Raw genomic sequence first — 17,330 nt, 5'->3', positions numbered from 1 at the left:
GTTTTGATGGACACAATACTCTCTGACCACTAATCATCAAGGTCATAGGCAAAAATGTCCAGGCCTCAACACACGAACTTTGAACTTTTTATTTTTACAGGTTTTTATTATTTTTCAGTTACAATGTATGCTCCATTATGTTTGTGTAAGTGGCGTCCCATAAGGATGACAAAATAGTATAAGGTATTATTTGTTTAACTTTGTTTATTTTGTTTGGATTTCTAGGTTAATAGAATCTCCCTGCAGAATGATATCCCGGTGGGAGAATGCTTTATCAGTCAAACACACGGTTATGTTAATTGCTCACAGGTAGAGTAAGAAACAGAAGAGATGCACCCAATACACAAGTGCTAAAAAGTAGTCTATGGGAAGAATAAGTTTCAGGAAATTTATTCCAAATGTAGGAGTTGGGTTACTGTATGACAGGTTTACAGGGATATCCTAAATCATACAGCCACAGACATTTACTCACTTAACCAAGAATAGGTTTAGTTTAAATTAATGGCTCCGCAGAATAAAATAGCTCTAGACTATATTTTAGCCTCAAAAGGAGGGGCATGTATGCGCCCTAGTTAAAGCGCAATGTTGTGTATTTATCCAGGATTTAGGGATCATGGGGACTTGGTGGTTGGATTGATTTGCTTTGAGCGAAGCTAGCGAATGTTTTTGTATGTGTGTGTTTGTCCTACTCATTGCTCTCTATGTATTAAGTACAGCAAAACTCTGATCCAGAAGTGCGTTGCAACCCCCACCGACGCTATGCCTCTCTGCAGTGATGATGTCGCCAGTCCCCCAGAAGAAGAGACCAAAGAAGAAATCAACTGGGCTGATATAATGGCCGGAAAAGAAAGGAATGAAGTTATTCACAACTTGGACATCTTGGTCCATCAGGACTATGAAACGGTTAACTGTTCTGTTCTTTAAATAGACTGTCTCTTAAGGATATGGGGGACTGAGAAGACTGGATATGAGGAAGGTGGGAGGTCACAAAGGGACGTGAGTCAACCACAAGGAAAGGATCACACGTCAACCATTTTGACCATAGCAGCCATCTTGGTCCGTTTTGCCATTCTGAGTAAATGCAGTATGAAAGATGTGTGCAATATGGAAAATAGCTGAAGCGCTCAAATGCAGGTATATCTCAAAATGATAATAAGCCAGACCACTGTACCAGGGTACTAACAATGTATATAGTACCTATTATGTCATATAATGGGTACTATCCTCCTGAATACAGGTGGTGTGTGGTGCAACCCACTCACCATCAGTCTCATTGGCAGGTTCCCCTGAAAAATATGCAAATACTCACATCCTGGTAGGGCAGGCAGGCTGTGCAGCTACTCAATGCAATACAGGGAAAAGGGAGACCAAAAAGCGCACCAGCACAAACGGAGCAGGAAGAAACCAGGACAAAAAAATGATTAAAAGGGCACTTTAATGTGGCAAAAGACCCATCCAATGCATTTCGAACGTCGCAGCGTTCTTTTTCAAGGATAAAACACAATGTGATAACATCCATTATATACCCTCTTACCTGTGGGCCATTTCGCGCCAAAAATCAGACCCTGATGACGTCATAACAGAGCGACTCAGTGCCGATCTAAGGGCAAAAGGAAGTACCAAAGGCAGTGTGGCCATTTTGGCCCACAGGTAAGAGGGTATATAATGGATGTTATCACATTGTGTTTTATCCTTGAAAAAGAACGCTGCGACGTTCGAAATGCATTGGATGGGTCTTTTGCCACATTAAAGTGCCCTTTTAATCATTTTTTTGTCCTGGTTTCTTCCTGCTCCGTTTGTGCTGGTGCGCTTTTTGGTCTCCCTTTTCCCTGAAAGATGTGTGCAAGAAGAATGTTTGTGCAGTCGCTCTTAGCAGAAATTAGCCCCCACCAATTCTCACAAATAGCTGACCCTTAGATTATGTGACATATTGAGATGTAAGCCATTTTCTAATCTATAGAAATATTTAATGATATATATATATATATATATATATATATATATATATATATATATATATATATATATATATATATATATATATATATATATATATATATATATTGGTTGTGTGGCATGTGGGCCACTAAGATTGTACCCTGCAATCACACTGCCCTTTGTTATCTGGGTTTCATTCTTCCCACTTTCTATGTATCTGACACGTTACCCTAAGGGAAGCTGAGAAATCGAAAAGATCTGACCAGGACCATTAGTCCAACCCGCATTGCAGCTGGGGTTTTTATACCTAGTTTAGGTGTTCTGGATCTCTATTCTAATTAAGTGATCTTATGGTAAATATTGATGATGCTCTTAATCAGACAAGTGATGCTATCATCCGTTTGACTAATGAACAAGAGCAGATCCGAACAGTATTATTACAGAATAGAATGGCTCTTGATTATCTGCTAGCATCACAAGGAGGTGTTTGTAAACTTGTAGGACAGAAGTGCTGTGCCTATATTGAAGATGAGTCTGGCGCTATTCATAAAGATATGGATAAGTTACAGGAAATTCAGGCAAGGATGCGTAAAGAATCCTCAGGCCTTAACTTAAATTGGATGTCAGGACTCACTAGTTGGATTGGAGAATTGAGTATGAAAATTCTCTATGGTTTTATTGTAGTGATTAGTATAATCGCAGCAATTTTTGTTATTTTTCACTGTGCTAAGTGTGCAATGCTTTCATTTGTCTCAAGGAAACCTTCAGTTTCATCTCACGCCATGTATGCAACTAATAATTCATATGTGGCCATGAACAGAGTCTATGATACTATTGGTCCCCATAAGGCCATAGTCATAGAGAAGTGTACCTAGTAAGGGTATTTGTTCTTTTAGAGAACAAAAAGGAGGGATTGTTAGGACCAGTATGTCAGGCCAGAGTCTGCACTCATGTTAAGCTTCCATTTTGTATGGTCATAACTATGGTCATAACTAGTTAAGATTCTGTAGTCAGCCTTTTGCTGAAATATAAATTCATAGATGCACTCAGTTTCTCTGCTAAATTGCATTTTCTTTCTTCCTGGTCAGGATATTACTAGATACTTTTGTGATGTCAATTTCCTGGTGTTTTAGTAGAATATAATAGAATGGTTCTCTGCAAGAAGCAAGGTAGTGAAATAAAGTTGCTAAGACTCAAGGTCTCTTTTGATAACAGACAATGAATAAGCTATGTATTTAGACAATTGCTTGTATTGAAAATAAACACGTCTCAAAAGTCACGCCACTAATATGTCCTGCCCCTAAATCACGCCTCTAATCAAAGCTACGCCCAAGACACACCTAGTATATGCCCAAGACACGCCTATGTTACGCCTCTAACCAATTTCTTTTTTTCTTTCTGTATAAAAATGATTACCCTATGAGTAATAAGGATTTGAAACCTGGCGTGCGTTACGTTTCATTTCGTTCGTTACCCAGGCCTGAAAAGTTCATCAAAAATCGGAGATAACAGTGGCAGGGCGTGAAAAACTTCTACGGGGAAGTCTGCTGCAAACAGGTGCAGATAGTGTATCCAGTCACAAGGCTTCAGTGTACCTGGCAGAGGAAAGGTTCCACTCGGTTCTGAAGCCCGGGGAGGAAATAACGGATTTTCCTTCAGTCCTATTACACAGCCAATCGCTACCGCGTCAGAATTTGTGCATGCCCCCCGCAAAACCCGTAGGTGACCTGGTCACTCAGCTGTCATCGTGCGCCACGACACCCGCACCGCCATGAGGGCGGAAACCAGAGGCGAGACCCATGGAGATAGAGGAGGGGCGCGACTGCGCCGCATAACAGTGATATCAGGACAGGGCCGGGTACCAGAGGCAGGACCCGCTGAGGTATAGGCGGAGTGAGGGGCGTAACCGCGCTGCATAGGGGTGATGCCAGGACGGGGGCGGGTCAGAGGGGCGGAGACCGCAGACCACAGGGAAGACCGTGTACCATGCATGCGTGCTGCGCATCAAGACAGGAGGAGCAAGAACACGCTCCATGCCCAGAGACCGAAGGGGACTGCACAGAACCCGCGCACCGTGCGTAAGTTCCACCCCAGTTTGCCACTCTTGAGTGTTATGGTAGTCCAATGGGCAAGTGAGGGTTAAAGGGGCAGGAGCAGCAGAACAGTGAATCCTCACAGTATCACATTTAGTCAGTCTTGTGCTGGGAGGAGAAGAAAGCACAAGGGCTGTCATTGTTCCCCATCGGGGGAAAGCATGCCCACCCCAGGCTCAGGCCTGGGGACCATTAAGGCTCATGGTGAAAAAAAATGGTGAGCAGGAAAGGGCTAGAAATAAGGTCACTGGGCTAGAGCCAATTGTTTCCCGCAGACCTGGTGGCGCCTTCCCAGCGGGATATTTGGGGCTGACCGGAGGGACCTATTGCAGGGTTGGTCTTGAGCCCTTAAGCTGATCCCCTTCCCCCATTTGTGCAGCAGGGAGAGCGCTCATCCTGTGTTTGGCGGCACCGTCACAATACATGTTGTGATTGGTCAAGGGCCCCTGCTCCATGTTAAGGATATCCAGCAGGGGCTATGTAAGGAGTGAGGCCGGTGTAGGGAACCAGACAACCTATGGAGGCGATCGGAGATGCGCTGGCAGGCTTTTAAAAAGTGCTTTGTGTTAAAGAGCATACACAAGCACTGATCTCAGCTGAGAAGCGCCAGAGAAGCCCGGTCAGCGGAGCAAGTGGGAGTTTAACGGAGACACAGCTGAGAGAAGCCAGGCTTTACCTTATTATGTGAGGCTGGCTACCCCAACCGTCACGTGTATGTTGTGTGTTTTCTGGCTTGCCAGAATAAACTTTTGTTTATTCAACTAGTGTGTCATTCGGGAGAAGGAGTGGCTCAGTGAGTAAACACTGAGTAAAACACACTGGCATTGAGAGTGAGTTTGAAGCCTGGTTCAACTCCTAGTGTCAACTACTTGTGACCTTGGGCAAGTCATTTTATCTCCCTGTGTCTCTGGCTCCAACAAAATAGATTGTAAGCTCCACGGGGCAGGGACTGTGTCTGCAAAATGTCCCTGTAAAGTGCTACATAAAACTAGCAGCGCTATACAAGAACGTACTATTATTTTTATTATTATATTATTATTTTCTGGTGATAGTGATCCGGATGTAAAGATGTTAAAAGTTCTGGTCTCTGGTGACAATGGTCACAAAACATGTCAGTTACTATACATAGTGCTAATAGTGACATTACATAGTTATGTAACACACAGGGTGACTAATAACCTAATCTCCCATTAATATCACATTATATATATATATATATATATATATATATATATATATATATATATATTTTGTAACCGACAAATAAACATATTTTTAACACTTCCCAATTGTATTATAAAGCTTAAACAAAATAGATGTTTGATTATTACATTATTAAAATATATTTACTGTCATTCACATGATGTGTATGTTACTATGATTTTGTTTTTAGAAAACATAATGTTACATACATATCATTATAAACTATTCATTTGCAGAACAGATGGAATACAAAACTTTTCGAATCTCCCATTTAATAACCAATATTCATAACTGACATTGGAATAATACAAAGCTTAGTACCAGGGAAATGGAACATGAAATAGCAATGTACACTGCACAGGAATTATTGTGCTACTTGTACATATATAGTGAATCCCCAGACCATGTTTATATATTTATATGCACATTATTTTAAACTGATCATGTAGGATAATATGTTCTTAGTGTCACTGTATGAGGATGGAGGTTGCACATTTAGTCTGAGCAAAGTAAAAGTGACAGAAATAGACAGATATGAATGAAATCTGGCAAATCCCAGGCTACAGAGCCGAACTTTCACCCATTATTCCTAATTGTGTTTGTACTTTCCCAGCAGAAAAATGATACAGCAGTGAAGAGAATATAATTCCTTATAAATTGCATGCAAGAAGGGGGGATGTTAGTAATAATTAGGGGATAAAATGCCCTTTTCTTGCAGCCTCAGAAACACAAAGTCAGAGCAGTGTTTGTGATCCGGGAGGATGAGAGTCAGGGGCGGGGCTTAGTGATTATACCCAATGAAAGAGAAGCTCACTCCGATAACTAACCAATCACAGAGCAGCAGGCTCTCTATATAAGTCCCGGCAGGTCCCCGCCCCCAGTATAACTTTCTGTCAGTGTGTTGGGGATTTTACCTGCAGCTGCAATGGCCGAGACCGCTCCTGCTCCTCCAGCTGAAAGCGCCGCCAAGAAGAAGCAGCCGAAGAAAGCGGCCGGAGCCTCGAAAAGCCGCCCAGCAAAGTCCGGTCCCAGCGTGTCCGATCTGATAGTGAGAGCTGTGTCCGCCTCTAAGGAGCGCAGCGGGGTCTCCCTGTCCGCTCTGAAGAAGGCTCTGGCTGCAGGAGGCTACGATGTGGAGAAGAATAACAGCCGCCTCAAGCTGGCTCTCAAGGGCTTGGTGAGCAAGGAAACCCTGATCCAGCTGAAAGGGAGCGGAGCCTCCGGATCGTTCAAGCTGAATAAGAAGCAGCTGGAGAGCAAGGAGAAGGCGGCCAAGAAAAAGGAAGCGGGGAAACCCAAGAAGCCAGTGGCAAAGAAACCCGCCAAGTCCCCCAAGAAACCCAAAAAGGCTCCGGCGGGAGTGAAGAAAAGCCCCAAAAAGGTCAAGAAACCGGCGGCCGCCAAGAAGCCAGCAAAAAGCCCGAAGAAGTCTAAAGCTGCCAAGCCCAGGAAGGCTGTGAAGAGCCCGGCGGCTAAAAAGGCCGAGAAGCCAAAAACTGCTAAGAGTCCAGCGAAGGCCAAGGCAGCCAAACCCAAAGCAGCAAAGCCCAAGAGGGCGGCAGCTTCTAAGAAGTGAGACCGAGAACTTCAGCCTCTTACAAACACAAAGGCTCTTTTAAGAGCCACCACAACCCCACATAGAGAGCTGTGCACATAATGTGTAACTGGGAATGTTTCTCCAACTTATCCCATGCAGGGGTTTGTGTTACACTGCCAGAGCATAAGTGTATATGAATTGATACTGCAAGCACTGTAAGGTGCACGTGTAAGTTTGTAGTCCCTAACCTATTTCACGAATGATTTTTTTCTCAGACAAACTGACATATTAGGTGACATTATGGTTTTGTTTGTGTCTACATAATATTCACATACACGGTTTATATAAAATTAAAAAAGTGTAGTTTACATCAGAAAAACGTATTTATCAACATGTTATTAAAAAAAGTGTTTACATCACATTGAAAGCATCAAGCACATGCTATTCCATAACACTTCAGTTTGATCATCAGTGGCACATGGGAGGGGGGACATTTACAGGTTTGTCTTTACATGCACCCATATACAGCATGAAATGGTGACTATGCATGCAAGTCAATATATCACATGACAATGAATACAAATATTGAATTTGCGTGTATCTATAATATCACACATCAAGTACATATGTTGGTACAAGGATAACACACTTCTTTAATTCTCTATATTGAGATCAGTATCCGTGTGTTAATATTGATCAGGCAATTTCATTGAAAATGTGGTGGCTCTTAAAAGAGCCTTTGTTTTTCGGGTGTAAACGAAGTCAGGGTGCAGCCGGCCTAAGCTCTCTCCCCTCTGATCCTGCGGGCCAGCTGGATGTCCTTGGGCATGATGGTGACCCTCTTGGCGTGGATAGCGCACAGGTTGGTGTCCTCGAAGAGCCCCACCAGATAAGCCTCGCTGGCCTCCTGCAGAGCCATGACAGCCGAGCTCTGGAAGCGCAGGTCAGTCTTGAAGTCCTGGGCGATCTCCCGGACCAGGCGCTGGAAGGGCAGCTTGCGGATGAGCAGCTCGGTGGACTTCTGGTAGCGGCGGATCTCCCTGAGAGCCACAGTACCGGGCCGGTAGCGGTGAGGCTTCTTCACTCCGCCGGTGGCCGGTGCGCTCTTTCTGGCAGCCTTGGTCGCTAGCTGCTTACGGGGAGCCTTCCCTCCGGTGGATTTCCGGGCGGTCTGCTTGGTCCGGGCCATCCTGTGCTGCTGTGTCAGTGCGCGTCTCCGGTCAGGAACTAATAAAGAAAAAAACCGCTGCAGCTGCGTATTTATGGACTGCAGATCGCTGTGATTGGCTGCTTTGGTCCCGCCCTTCGCTCTGATTGGTTCTGTGAAAGCCGTTGCGATGTTCAAAAATCCCGCCTCAGACCGATATCGTCCTAATAAAGTTATTATATATTTAGTGCTTGTAAGTGGGACAATTAAAAAGATTTAATGTGATAACATTAGTGTTTGCACAGATACAGCACAGAGCTCTCTGACATGGAACATGTACTTATACCAAGTATTCAAATGATCTTTAATCGGTGAAATGTAATATGAGGGGTTTTCTTTCCCAGATCATTGCTTCAATGGGACTTTCTTGGTTCCTCTTCTTCTAATGTTCACATTGTGTTATTATTATAAACCCGAACACAGAGACACAAAGAAGCGGAACCGCGCGGCTCGTTTCCTTAATGCCTGCAGTTCCCAGAGCACCACACGGTGGCAGTGCTGCGCTATAAATGGGGCTTCCCTAAATGTCTTCTCGCTGTCACTGCTCTGTGTGATCTGATCAGCTCCTAACCGGGCTCTTTGGCTTCCCTCTAATGCTCCAGTCACAGTAGTTTGCTTTTAATTAAAATACCAAGTCTGTATATGTGTATACACAATGTGTTATAGTTTAAGCACAAATTAAATATTCCATAATGTATTATGTATTTTCTAAATAAAGATGAACATCTGATGTTAGAGTAATATAACTAGACTGAACAAGGGCCTGTATTTAAAGATATCTATTAAACGTATCCTCATTCCTTATTTATTGAACTATATTACTGAATGTGAAATATTAAAATTACCAATGTAAATAAACACTATCTAATACATTTAAACATAAGCTGAACTATATCAAGACTTGTTTTTTTATTTTTCAGATACAATATTAGCATGTAAGATGACTATTTAATTATGCATTAATTGTTGCTGTGTTTTTGCATCTATTTTCCAATGCTTGTCAAACTATTTCACCATTTAGGCAGATCTGGATAAGGATATATTTCCATTGTTTCAATATGTTTTTTTTATTATTATTAATTAATGTATCTTCTCATACTGTTCATTCTTTTTTAAACTATAGATTTCTTATTTATCCTGAATAAATCAGTTAGTTAATTGCAACTACAAATTGAAGAGATAGTTTCCCCAAAGCTGCACTCAATATCCCATTCTTAATAAGCCTTCACTTTTAATACTTGTTACACTATTACTATGAACAAACATTACACATGAACCTACCAATCTTTATTTTAAGTGGTGAAGAGAAAAACCGTTGTTTTTTTCCAATAGTTCACCTCCTCTAATTAATATATTATCTATAACATATCCAATGCTGTTTTTGTTCTTTTATTATTTATAGATAAAATGCATTACATATGTATTGGAATCAATACATTTAATACTCTAATTTCTTGGAGACCATAGTCTTTTCCCCACAGAAATAAGTAAAATAAAATTAATATATTGTTTGTGACAACCTTAGTGAATTAAATCTAACAAATAATAATAATAATAATAATAATAATAATAATAATAATAATAATAATATTATTATTATTATTATTATTATTATTATTATTATTATTATTATTATTATTATTATTATTATTATTATTATTATTATTATTATTATGTGCCTAAACCAACATGGTGATTACTTTTACCTAAACAGGTGCTCAAGTGACCAAGTTAATAACACTAGTGTGATCATTTTCAATGCAAATAACTACTTAGTGCTCAAATGTGTCACAATCTCCACTAACCAATCCTACTAAGTAACTATCTCCTATACAATTGCTATCATTAGCTACTGTACTCTTACAAACTAGTGTAACATTGATATATGTTGCAACCAATCTACAATAATAATCTCAGGGGGAAGGTATCTCTCTAAATTGAAAACATTCAGTGTTTGATTCAATGTATCAATCTGCATACCTTTCTACTCTCCTCTGTAGAGGAAAAATTGTATGTCGTATATTGTCTGTAACCTGGCATATCACCATTATCTTGTGTTATACCATGTTTCCACTGCAGCTATGGATTCTGGGAAATAAACACACATATAAGCATACAGTGTCACCTTTAACTTAATATCCATATTAACATGATCTCCTATAAGCATAGTTCTGCCTTATTATACTGATTTTTTTTGCACAGCTTGCTACATATCGTATAACTTCCATCATGTTTAAAATATAGTTTATATTTCTAAAACATATGTTAGTATGTCTTTGAATATCTGTAATCTAAACAGCTGTTAGATTGTTTTGTGAAATGTAAATGAAGGGAGAGAATGAAAAGCCTGAAAGCTCAAGCCTCATTGTATTGTATGGGGGCTATGCACTAAGCTCAATGGGTTTGCGTTCTAATGTTAAAAAAAAGCATGTCCGTTAAAAAGTGAGGCCGGGGGACTCGCCCCCGGAAGCCAGGGTGAATGGCAGCTTAGGGAATTAGCTCGCTTCAAACTAATAAAACGGTATCCCAATTGGCAGAAAAGGTCCGAGAGATAGCAGACAAACAAGAGGACTCTGAAAACCGAGAACGCAGGAACAATGTCCGCATCAGGGGAATCCCAGAAACTATTACAGATCATGAGGACTTTGTTCAAAAATGGCTGGAGCATTTGCTCCCAGATAAATCGGAGCAGGATTTACACTTGGACCGCTGCCACCGAGCGCTACGTTCAAGGCCGCAAGCGGGAGACCCCCCTCGGGGCATAATAGTGCGGTTCCACTATTTCCGCATAAAAGATGCTGTCTGCCAGATGGCGAGAGAGGCGAGATCCCTGGAGTTTGAGGGCTTCAGGTCTTTCAAGACCTGTCGACAGCTACCCTTGCCAGACGCAGGAGCCTAGGCCCTATAACAAAAGTGCTGCAAGAAAAGGGGACCCGCTACAGGTGGTTGTTCCCATTTGCCCTGCTCGTGGTGAAAAATGGGGTGGCAAACACACTGCGGAAGGTGGAAGATGGCGACGCATTTTTAAAGAAATTGGGGCTACTACAGAGGACGCCTAGCCAGGTCCCTCCCAACCTCCTCACCTTAATCAAGAGCCCGATACAGCGCTGGAGACGACCTGGCAGAAGGTGGGGACTCCGGAGGCTGTAGATCAGTGAAGAGGACTCTATATTGGACACCCCGCAGAAGAAGGGACCTAAGGGGTTACTTAAAGAGACACGGCTGTACCAGAAATACCACATTTGTTTGCCGTCTAGTTTAAGAGACAGCCTAATGTTATTCTATGTTCATTATCTTTATCCCTGCAGCAGATGGTGTGGCTGGGAGCCCGGAGACGCCCGTGGGGATGTGTGCCTCGGGTACCCCTCTGCTTGAGGGTTATGTGGAACCTGACCCAGCCCTGTCCTTGCCAAAGGGTACAGGCGAAGCAGAGATTGGCGTATGCAGCACTGCAGGAGGAGGTGAGGCAGTGAGGGCGGCCGATCGACGGGGGTCTCCGGTCGTCCAGCCACAGCTGCTTAACTAAAGCTAAGTCAGGTTTAGTTGAAACTACTTACACTGGCGACACACTTTATTCGAGCTTGGCTAGTCCCACGAATTCGGGTATACCCGGGTGTATTGAGGTTTGTGACTGTTTTCTGCCCGAGTACATTGAGTTATTTTTCAGGCAGGGATTGAAGCATTTTATTCCCGCTGGCTGCAATACTGCACAGTATATATATATACACTGCATTACAATTCATGAATTTATGCCATCTGGTAGACACGCGAAGCATTGCAGCCTATTAAATCCTAATCATCCTCATTTAACAGATCAGCCGCCCATCAGCCAGGCATGAACCCAGGCTGGGAAGGCAAATGCAACGTGGCTTGTCAGAGGTGAGGAGCGGCGCATTCCAGGTATCTGCCAGGTACATACCGGGTATTTGCTCGAATAAAGTGTGTCGGTGCAGTAGAACTGTTTAGAGGTTTTACACTTTTACACTTACACTATGTCACTTCTTACACTTTGTTGACCTGCTGTAGTTCGTCGGCGCCTCAAAAAAGGTACCTCATGGAGCTAGCCCATGAGGACCGCTCTCCCCTACAGAGGACAGATCTATATAGGCCTGGTAGCACAACCCAGTGGTGCCAGGCAACTGTCCAGTCCGTAGGGCCGCAGAGCCGGTACTGGCTCACCCCAGACAAGGCTCTTCCCACTTTGTTTATTTTTCCTGCGCGCTCCCACGCTCCCCCCCTACCCTCCCCCTCCAGGCCACCTTGCCATATCGATGCGCAGAACACACATAATAAAATATCACCCACACCTACTCCATTCGAGGTCCTACAGGCCCATTCCGGGACCACCCAGGTCATGCAGATCATGAGGTATCAACAATGTTACACACCAGGACAATGCATACACATAATATGATTTAAATGGCGTTAAGTATCTTCTCTAACAATGTCAATGGCTTTAACAGCCCCATAAAAAGGAAGGCCGCATTCATAGATTACAAAAGGATAAAAGCAGACGTGCTCCTCTTGCAGGAAACCCACTTCAGTACTAGCAGCTCCCCTAAATATTTAGATAACCATTATAAGCAATTCTACCTAGCGTCTGCCACAGAGAAAAAGAGAGGAGTGGGGATCCTCTTTCATAATAGTGTACCCTTTACAATGCAGACACTCAGGAGGGATAAGGCAGGCAGATTCTTGATTGTTGTGAGAATTATCCACGAACAACCGATCACCCTAGCAACGCTGTATGCTCCTGGTGAGCAAAGTCATGACTTTTTCAGAGACTTCTTCCAAAAATTGGCCCAGATAGCCAAAGGCCACATTATCCTGGCTGGTGACTTTAATCTCGCGATGAACACAAACCTGGATAAGTCGGGCACACCCAGATATGGGCAGCGAAAAGCAGTAGAAGCACTAAAGAAGGGACTTAAGAAAAATCAGCTGACTGATATCTGGAGGGAGGTATATCCCACGGAGGGAAATTACACCTTCTATTCCCATCCCCATGACGCATATAGCAGAGTCGACTATTTCTTCATCTCTAGTAGACTGGTCCCCTTGGTCTCCTCTACGAGGATCCATGATATTTCGTGGGCTGACCATGCACCTATAGAGCTACCGTGCACTCATATTCGTTCTGATAGGCCTGGTGCGAACTGGAAACTTAATGAATCGCTGGTAAAAATCCCAGATGTTTGCAAAGCAGTAGGCGAGGAAATTAACCAATTCTTTAAGATTAATCATAGTTCAGTAAAATCATACTTTACACGCTGGGAAGCCCATAAGGCAACCATAAGGGGCACATTAACTGGTATAGCAGCGCGCAGAAAACGCGAGAGAAACACCATATTGGTGACGCTCCAAAATAAACTACATGCCTTCACAACAAGGCACAAAAACGACCTGACCCGCAGATATTAATGGAAATAAAAAACCAAAATTGAACTAAACCTTCTGCTGACCTCGCAGGCAGACAAATCATTGAGTTGGTCAAAGAGGAAATACTATGAAAAGGCAAAGAGTCCAGATACTATGCTAGCGCGCAAATTACAAACCAAACACTCAAATTATAATATACAGGCAATCCGATTAAAAACTGGGGCCTCTACATCAAATCCGAAAAACATAGTAGAAGAATTCAGATCTTTCTACGAAAATTTATATAATGGAGAGAAAGTGGCACATAATATCAAAACCACAAGGGCCGCAGAAGATTTTCTGATGAGCGCCAAACTGACGGGGCTAGATGAGGTGGACAGAGGGGTGTTGGAAGCGGAGTTCACGATAGAGGAACTTTCCCAGGTCATAACAGACCTCAAGCCTTCTAAGGCCCCAGGGCCTGATGGCTACACAGGGCTGTATTATCAGAAGTTCATTAAGAACCTATCCCCATGGCTGCTCCGAATGTTTAATGCCGTATTGGCAGGAGCCCCGTTCCCGGAGCAGATGCTCCAAGCGTCTATCTCAGTGATTTATAAAGAAGGAAAAGATCGGCAAGATTGCAAAAGTTATCGCCCAATCTCCCTCATTAATACTGATGTTAAAATATATGCCAAACTAATAGCCAATAGATTGAGTCACATCCTGCCCAGACATACATCCAGATCAAGTCGGCTTTATTAAAGGAAGACAATCTGCGGACAACACCCGACAAATCATTGATCTGCTAGAGATAGCCAATAATAAGAAAATACCAGCTATAATGTTGAGTCTGGATGCAGAAAAAGCTTTTGACAGGATTGACTGGCCTTATTTCCGAAAGACACTTGAGGCATTTGGCTTTGGGGACAAGGTGAGTGGCGTTATAATGGCATTGTACTCTGGCCTCGCTGCTAGGGTCATACACCAGGGATTCCCATCAAATACATTTCAAATTAAAAGCGGTACACGACAGGGGTGCCCATTATCTCCCCTTTTATTTGCCCTGTGTATGGAACCACTAGCAGCGCAGATCCGCAACAACCCGGATATCTCAGGGACCAATATAGACTCGAAATCCCACAAGGTTGCACTGTATGCTGATGACATCTTATTGATGGTCTCCAGACCCCTTACCTCTCTGCCGAACCTATTTGACCTGTTGGATAAATTTAATAGGATATCTGGATTTAAAATTAACCAAACCAAATCAGAGGCCTTGAATATCAGCCTCCCAAAAGCAACAGAATAACTACTGAGTCTGAACTTCAATTTCAATTGGCAACCAAAACATATTAAGTATCTAGGAGTTCATATCACTAAAGAATATAAGGGCATCTATGAAGCAAATTATCCCAAACTGATTCGAACCCTAAAAGACGATCTGAGAAAGTGGATGCCATATAAGATCTCCTGGATTGGTAGGATACATAGTGTTAAGATGAATCTCCTCCCCCGTATCCTATACCTTTTTCAGACTCTACCAGTGCCACTGAGACTGAAGGAAATACTGTCACTTCAGTCTAAAATCTCCAATTTTGTATGGGTTGGGAAAAAATCGAGAGTAAACAAGACAATTATGAGAAAGACAATTCGGACAGGGGGGCTAGCGGTACTTTGCCTGGTATCTTATTACAAAGCGGCGCAATTGTGTCAACTCACACAATGGCAGATCAACCCAGCATTGAAAAGATGGGTAGATCTGGAGACATCAGTCTGCTCCCCATTGGAGTTAGACAATATATTATGGTTACCTAAAACAGCCGTTAAATGGACTGACTGGCCGCTTTCCTCGATGATTAACTCATTGGCGATTTGGGGGGCCGCTAAATTTAAATATGCCCTAACATCCAAACACTCGCTGATATCCCCGTTATGGGGTAACCCCGACTTTGCACCAGGATTACCAGAACACACCTCAGAAATTTGGAAACAAAATAGATATAATCGACTGAGAGATCTGGAGGGGATACCAAATAAAATTAAATCATTTGAACAAATTAAATCTGAGAAAAACATCCCACATTCCGAATTTTTCCGGTACCTCCAGCTCAGGGCGTACTTTAACAAGAACACGCCATACCCACCATTAACTACATTCGAAAAGCTCTGTCTGACTGAAACAGACACACGGGGACTCATATCGCAGATTTATGGAGAAATAGTGGGTTCTGGGAACACACGACAAGAGCAAAAAATAATAGTTTCCATTTGAAGGACGGGAACATTGCAGCAGGCATCCCACTTTTATTTTATTTCTCCCATAGCGCAGCACCTTAATTGTATCACACAATGCAAAACCGGAGCTATGTTACGATCCAGACTGAAAAGGTACTCGCGGGAGTACTTTGGAATCGCACAGGAGTGTTATGTTTGAGAGACTCATTTGATGTGTACTGTGATACTCTATGTATTGAAAACTCTTTCAATAAACTCAAAGTTGAAAAAAAAAAAAAGTGAGGCCGGGGACGCGTTTCACTAAGGCCTTGAGCCCATTTTTTAACGTATGTGCTCAAAACACCCACAGCGTACGTGTTGCTTTTTCCCCCCTGCTAGCATTCTTAAACTTCCCATACGCTAGCTGATAGAAAAAAAAGCTGCATGTAACATTTGCATGGTGATTTGCCATCTCCATGCAAGGCTGTTACAGGCAATTGTACACTAATTAAAATCATTTTAATAATAGTGTACATGAGCAGGGGGTCTCCGGAGCTGAACCGCATTGGTTTCAGGTCCGAGGACCCCCTACTTCAGGAGATACAGGCCCCGTTATGGGGTGCCAGTATCCCCTGCAGCATTTAAATGTCCCGGTCACGTGACGCGGAAGCTTGAAACTGCAGGGGATACCGGCACCCCATAAAGGTGCCTGTATCTCGGGAAGCAGGGGGTCACCGGACATAAAACCAATGCGGGTCAGCTCCGGAGACCACCTGCACATCTACACTATGAAACACATGTATATTAAAAAAAATATTTAACAAACATCAATACACGACTCTCCGCCCAAACCCATACAGTACAGTAATGTGCAAAATAACTATTATCCAGATATGGATAATAGATTATTTGCCCATTATTAAACACTGCATTAGCATACCTAAATAAAGTAAATAAAAAACGTAGCCAGCTAAGCCAATGAATACAAGCAATAAACAACATGAACAATGAATTAATTAAACCATTAACCAATGAAACCAATTAATTCCTAAACCAAATCAAAATTAATAGTAATACTAACCAATCAAACCAATGAATTAATACAACATTAATGAATGTAAACATTAAAAGACAATGAAATAAATTCAAACAATATCTGAAATAACCATACAATGCATTAGCTAATATAACACAACATTAACTACAAACGAACACCAATCACAAACATTTTATTAGCATTAAGCAGGAAACAAACAAACAATCACATCCACATAAGAAATTGAAATTAAAACAACCAACAGCAATACTAAGCCACAAATGCCCCCCAAATATTGTCATAGTAATGTATTCATCTGAACCTTAAAGTGGTACAGATTAATATATTATCAGTCAATGTGCCTCCCCCAAAAATAAAAAAAACACATCCAATGAAGAAACCTGTAATAATAGACATTTACAAACATTCAATATAGTACTTACCATTAGAAGCGGTGGCCCTCCGACTCCCGGGGTAACAGGAAGCTCACGTACCTTGAAGGCCTCAAACAGCATCCGATGCCATCGCCATGAAGATCCGGATCAGGTACAAAAATCTTCTTTTTTTTTTTCTTTAATCACCTTCTTCTATCTTCATCTGTCACCATTTCTTGATCTTCTTTATCTTCTATCTTCATCTGTCAGTCCAAAAAACTCCATGGTAAATCCCAACCGTTGTTGTCTCGTCGTCTTCTTCGGCTCAAATGAGGCGTCACGGTCTTAAATATGGCTTGTAATGTCA

At 42.3% G+C, this 17,330-nt stretch overlaps 2 protein-coding genes across 2 annotated transcripts; one reads left to right on the top strand and one right to left on the bottom strand.

Moving 5' to 3' along the window:
• Positions 1 to 6,140: 6,140 nt before the first annotated feature.
• Positions 6,141 to 7,058, top strand: LOC142483255 (histone H1-like). Its single transcript, XM_075583320.1, has one exon. The coding sequence runs from the start codon at positions 6,160 to 6,162 to the stop codon at positions 6,808 to 6,810; it is 651 nt and encodes a 216-aa protein (XP_075439435.1). The 5' UTR covers positions 6,141 to 6,159; the 3' UTR covers positions 6,811 to 7,058.
• Positions 7,059 to 7,199: 141 nt separating this feature from the next.
• LOC142483265 (histone H3) lies at positions 7,200 to 7,983 on the bottom strand. Its single transcript, XM_075583331.1, has one exon. The coding sequence runs from the start codon at positions 7,958 to 7,960 to the stop codon at positions 7,550 to 7,552; it is 411 nt and encodes a 136-aa protein (XP_075439446.1). The 5' UTR covers positions 7,961 to 7,983; the 3' UTR covers positions 7,200 to 7,549.
• Between the last annotated feature and the right edge of the window lie 9,347 nt (positions 7,984 to 17,330).

Source organism: Ascaphus truei, unplaced genomic scaffold, assembly GCF_040206685.1.
Source record: "Ascaphus truei isolate aAscTru1 unplaced genomic scaffold, aAscTru1.hap1 HAP1_SCAFFOLD_312, whole genome shotgun sequence".
Taxonomy (NCBI): domain Eukaryota; kingdom Metazoa; phylum Chordata; class Amphibia; order Anura; family Ascaphidae; genus Ascaphus; species Ascaphus truei.
Note: the sequence above shows the minus strand (reverse complement) of the source record. Positions and strands in the feature narration are given on the sequence as shown.